The sequence below is a fragment of the Heloderma suspectum genome, chromosome 1, assembly GCF_057233095.1.
Source record: "Heloderma suspectum isolate Gila_16-S chromosome 1, 16-S_ref, whole genome shotgun sequence".
NCBI lineage: Eukaryota > Metazoa > Chordata > Lepidosauria > Squamata > Helodermatidae > Heloderma > Heloderma suspectum.
In genome coordinates, this window is record NC_139458.1 from 139,528,405 (window position 1) to 139,532,635 (window position 4,231).

General features: G+C 47.6%; 1 protein-coding gene across 1 annotated transcript; it reads left to right on the forward strand.

The window, feature by feature from the left end:
* The first annotated feature begins 288 nt into the window (after positions 1 to 288).
* Positions 289 to 1,224, forward strand: LOC146358112 (olfactory receptor 8U3-like). The gene has a single exon (XM_084829176.1). The coding sequence runs from the start codon at positions 289 to 291 to the stop codon at positions 1,222 to 1,224; it is 936 nt and encodes a 311-aa protein (XP_084685302.1).
* The last annotated feature ends 3,007 nt before the right edge of the window (positions 1,225 to 4,231 follow it).

Consider the following 4,231-nt stretch of genomic DNA (forward strand, 5'->3'; position numbering starts at 1 on the left):
ATGACATTCAGTGCAAGTGGCAGGACTCTGCCCACATGACCCCAAAGTAAGGAGGATTGACATGTAGCGTGACCTGTGAATAAGCGTGTTTTAAGATATTCTACACTCCGCTTTTCTGGCTATGTATGTCCCTGACAGACCAAAGCCGATTCCATGAAAATCCGCATTAAACATGGACGTTCACATTCTGTTGCCATGTAGATCTGGCCCTAGTTGGTCCTTAGTGTGGAACTCTTTCCTAGTAACTACCATTTCCCTTCCATTTTGCTGAGGAGGAGACGCAACACAATGGCGGGAGAAAATCATACTGTAGTGACTGATTTTCTCCTCTCAGGACTAACAGAAAGTCCCAAGATGGCCACTGTTTGTTTTCTCTTCTTCCTAGTGATGTATCTGATCACCTGTGTGGGGAACCTTGGGATGGTCACCTTAATCAGGATTGACTCTCGACTCCATACCCCCATGTACTATTTCCTCAGCAACTTGGCTTTCGTGGACTTCTGCTATTCTTCAAGTATAACGCCTAAAACTCTGGTGGATTTTTTAGCTGTCAGGAAAGTCATTTCATTTGGTGGCTGTGTTACACAATTGTTCAGCTTTGTCCTCACTGCAAGTGCTGAGTGCCTTCTACTGGCTGTAATGGCCTATGACCGATACGTGGCTATTTGTAATCCACTGCTGTATACAGTCATCATGACAAAGAAAGTGTGTGGCCAGCTGGTTGGCATTAGCTATCTCATTGGCTTTATCCATGCACTTGCACAAACTCTCTCTACCTTTAGACTCTCTTTCTGCAGCTCCAATATCATCAATCATTATTTCTGTGATATTCCTCCACTGATAATGCTTTCCTGCAGTGACACCTACAGCAATGAGCTCGTGCTGTACACTTTTGGCACCTTTCATGGCATCTTCACCTCAGTGGAGATCCTCATCTCCTACGTCTACATCATCTCCACCATCCTGAGGATCCGCTCTTCAGAAGGCAGGCGCAAAGCTTTCTCCACATGCGCCTCCCACCTGACAGCTGTCTTGCTATTCTACGGAACTACCGTATTCATGTACGTCCGGCCAATTTCAAGCTATTCGCTGGGCCGAGACAAAGTGATCTCTGTGTTCTACACAGTGGTGATCCCCATGCTGAATCCGCTGATCTACAGCTTAAGGAACAAGGAAGTAAAGGATGCACTGAAGAGAGTCTTAGGCCGAATAAGATTTTCTTGATAAATGCATGTAGTGCATGGTTGTGTGCTACATGAAAACAAACACTGGCGGAAGTACTTATTTCATGCATGATGGATTAGGGCTTCCAGATGAGGCTTTTATAGTGCCGTCACCCTGCTTCATTCACAGGGTGAAGTTGGTGCAGCTTCTCCCATGCAGTGTCTTCCCACACTGCTGAGAAGGATGTGGTCTGGGTGAAACAGCCCTGACCAAGGAGGCAGTTGGAGCCCTTCCCCAGCCACCCCCTCAGTCTGGGACACTTCACAGCACATGAGTTTTCCCCGTGTCATTGATGTAAGATGGATATTTGATATATTATTATCTGATGTCCTGAAACATCATGGGCATTTTTGGCCTTTGTTATTGTTTGTTTGTTTGTCTACTTGCTATTCCTTTTATTGTTGTGACTGTATTTATCACTTTGAAATCTTGCTTTCTTCTTTTTTCTTTTTCTTCTTCAATTTTATACTTCTATACAGCAAATAAAATAAGTCAAATTGCAAGAATAAAGTCCAGTCAAGCCTTATATGGCCATAAAAGGTTGATCTCTGTGGGGAAGGAGGCTAGGGGGTAGATGGGTTAGACTCACAGCTGAGGGCAGGGTTACATAGCACTATGGTCCTTTTCAACTCTATGGTTCTACTAGGGATGTAGTGAATTTGGCCCCCTGGAATCCGTGGCGGAACAGAGCCCCCTGCCCCTCCACCCTGCGAAAGCCCCACGAAATGGAGCCTAGCTGGCTGTGGCTGCGGCTTTGGCTCCGGCGGTGGCAGCGGCGGTGGCTCTGGCCGTTGCCGGGCTGCTGCGGCCGCAAATGGCGGCCATCATAGCGGCCGCCATTTGCATCCCTACACCGGCCCCATGATAGGCTACATATATATTTACATAGCCTATCACGGCTAAAGCAGGGATGCAAATGGCGTCCCCTATGCCATTTGTATTCCCTTTTTAGCCATGATAGGCTATGTAAATATTTATTTACGTCATGTAGGGGACACCATTTGCATTCCCACTTTAGTTGTGATAGGCTATGTAAATATTTACGTAGCCTACCACGGGCTACCATAGGGATGCAATGGGGTCCCCTACTCAGGATGCCATTTGCATCTGCACCAGCCCGGCAGCAGCTGGAGGCCCCGCCGTGGGTTGGCCCGGCCGGCGGCTCCACAGCCTGGCCACGGAGCTGGCCAGGTAGGATTCCGGGGGGAGGAACGGATCTCCTCCCCCCACCTGCGGAACCCGGCAGAGCCAGGTAAGCAGGGTTTCGTACACCCCTAGGTTCTACCACACCTCACCACCACCAGTGTCAACTGTTGCTGAGATGACATATGCAGAGCATGGGTGTCTAAGGTTGGTCCTGCTAGAGCATCCTTATGAAGAGTTTTAAGCACATTTCAGATAAAGAAGGAGCTTTATGTCTTGCTAAGAAATCCATGAACTGGCCTAAATCATTATTGGGATGGAAGGTCTGTATGGGCCTTCCTTCTCAGTACAAGTTACAGCTCAGCTGTAATGGAAACCTGGATGGGAATGAGGAGAGCACAAAGGGACCTCCCATTCCAGATAATGGCCTAGGCCAGTGATGTGGAACCTCTGGCCCAGGCAGTGGATATGGCCCATGAAGTCTCTGCCAAGGCTTTGTCCTCTCCCTAAAACCCCACCACCACCTCCCTCAGGAAAGGCAAGAGCATGAGAGAAGAGGGAGTTTGCTCTATGTGCTGCATGATGAAGAGGGGGCTTCCTTCCTCAATGCCCAGGACAGAAACAGTTCAGTCTGCATTAGGGTTATGTTTGTTAAGTAATTTATAGCTGCGTAGTTTTAATGTGTAACTGGTGCAAGGGCAAGAAAGAAATTCACAGAAAGTGCTACTTCAAAAGCAAACAGTGTTGTATTGGGAGTTCATCACTCCTAGGAAAACAAATAGTTTCTGGAGAAAAGGTTGAGTGCATCTATTAAGACTGCACTGTTCAAATAAAAGAACACTTACTACCGATAAAGAAGGATGAAGGAAAGTAAAAAAGCCTGAGAGGTACAATCTACATCAAAGAGTCGTTACAAGAAGAAACTAGCAGAAGAGGAAGGTAAGTTCCCTTTTGCCTATCGCCCCCCCCCCCCCCGATGACTTATCACAAGTGCTGTTGCTATATTCCAACAATCTGGACATGGATCATAAGATCACTCTCTTTTTCCATGTCCAGATCACTTGGCTTCTGTTCTGTGCGGTGACGAGAGGAGCTGCCACACAGAAGCCAAATGTTTTTCTGTGTGGGTGTCTCTACATTAAAGAAAAGACCCACACCCTTACCAGTCTTTCGTCTGAAGTCTTTCCGCATTCACTACAGGCTCCTTTAGATGGCGACCAACAGCAACCACATGATTTGTAATCGAAAACTTCCCCTGTCAGCAACGCTCCATAAGGTTCAATGAAACAGCACCATCTAGTGGCTGTATTAATGAACAATGCCAACTTTACACACTGGGGATATCCCGCGATAATTTTAAATAGTGCATTATCTCCAATCTTTTTTAAAGCAAGCTTACTGGGGGAATGTGCAGGAGACATCGCTGTCAGGAGTGCCCCTGCTGCCTTCTGAAATCCTCAAGTAGCCAGAATCAACACACAGACAATAGGGCTCTTTTCCAAGACTTTATTTCCATTCAACCTAATGACTCTTCCAGATGCTAATTGCCTGAGACTAAGTGGAAAACTCAAAGGAGCAGCCTACCAAGGATTCTAGAGTTAGGAACGTCAGTTGGTCTCCGTTTGGAGTAAAGCATGGCAACTCTCTGAACTTAAGGAGTAGGAGAGGAGAGTCCTCCCCTTTCCCGTGGGGCAACGGGGCGCAGCTGTTGTCGTCGCACCAAGCAGGCTGAGTGCCTCCTCTCGGCGCCCACAACCTCTTGCTTGTTTCTGCACCTGCACCTCGCATCTAGAAGCTCAAGTTGGCCCTCCCTCTCCATACCAGGGTCACTGTCGCTCCCAGGAATGTGAGCGGGGGGGGCTCT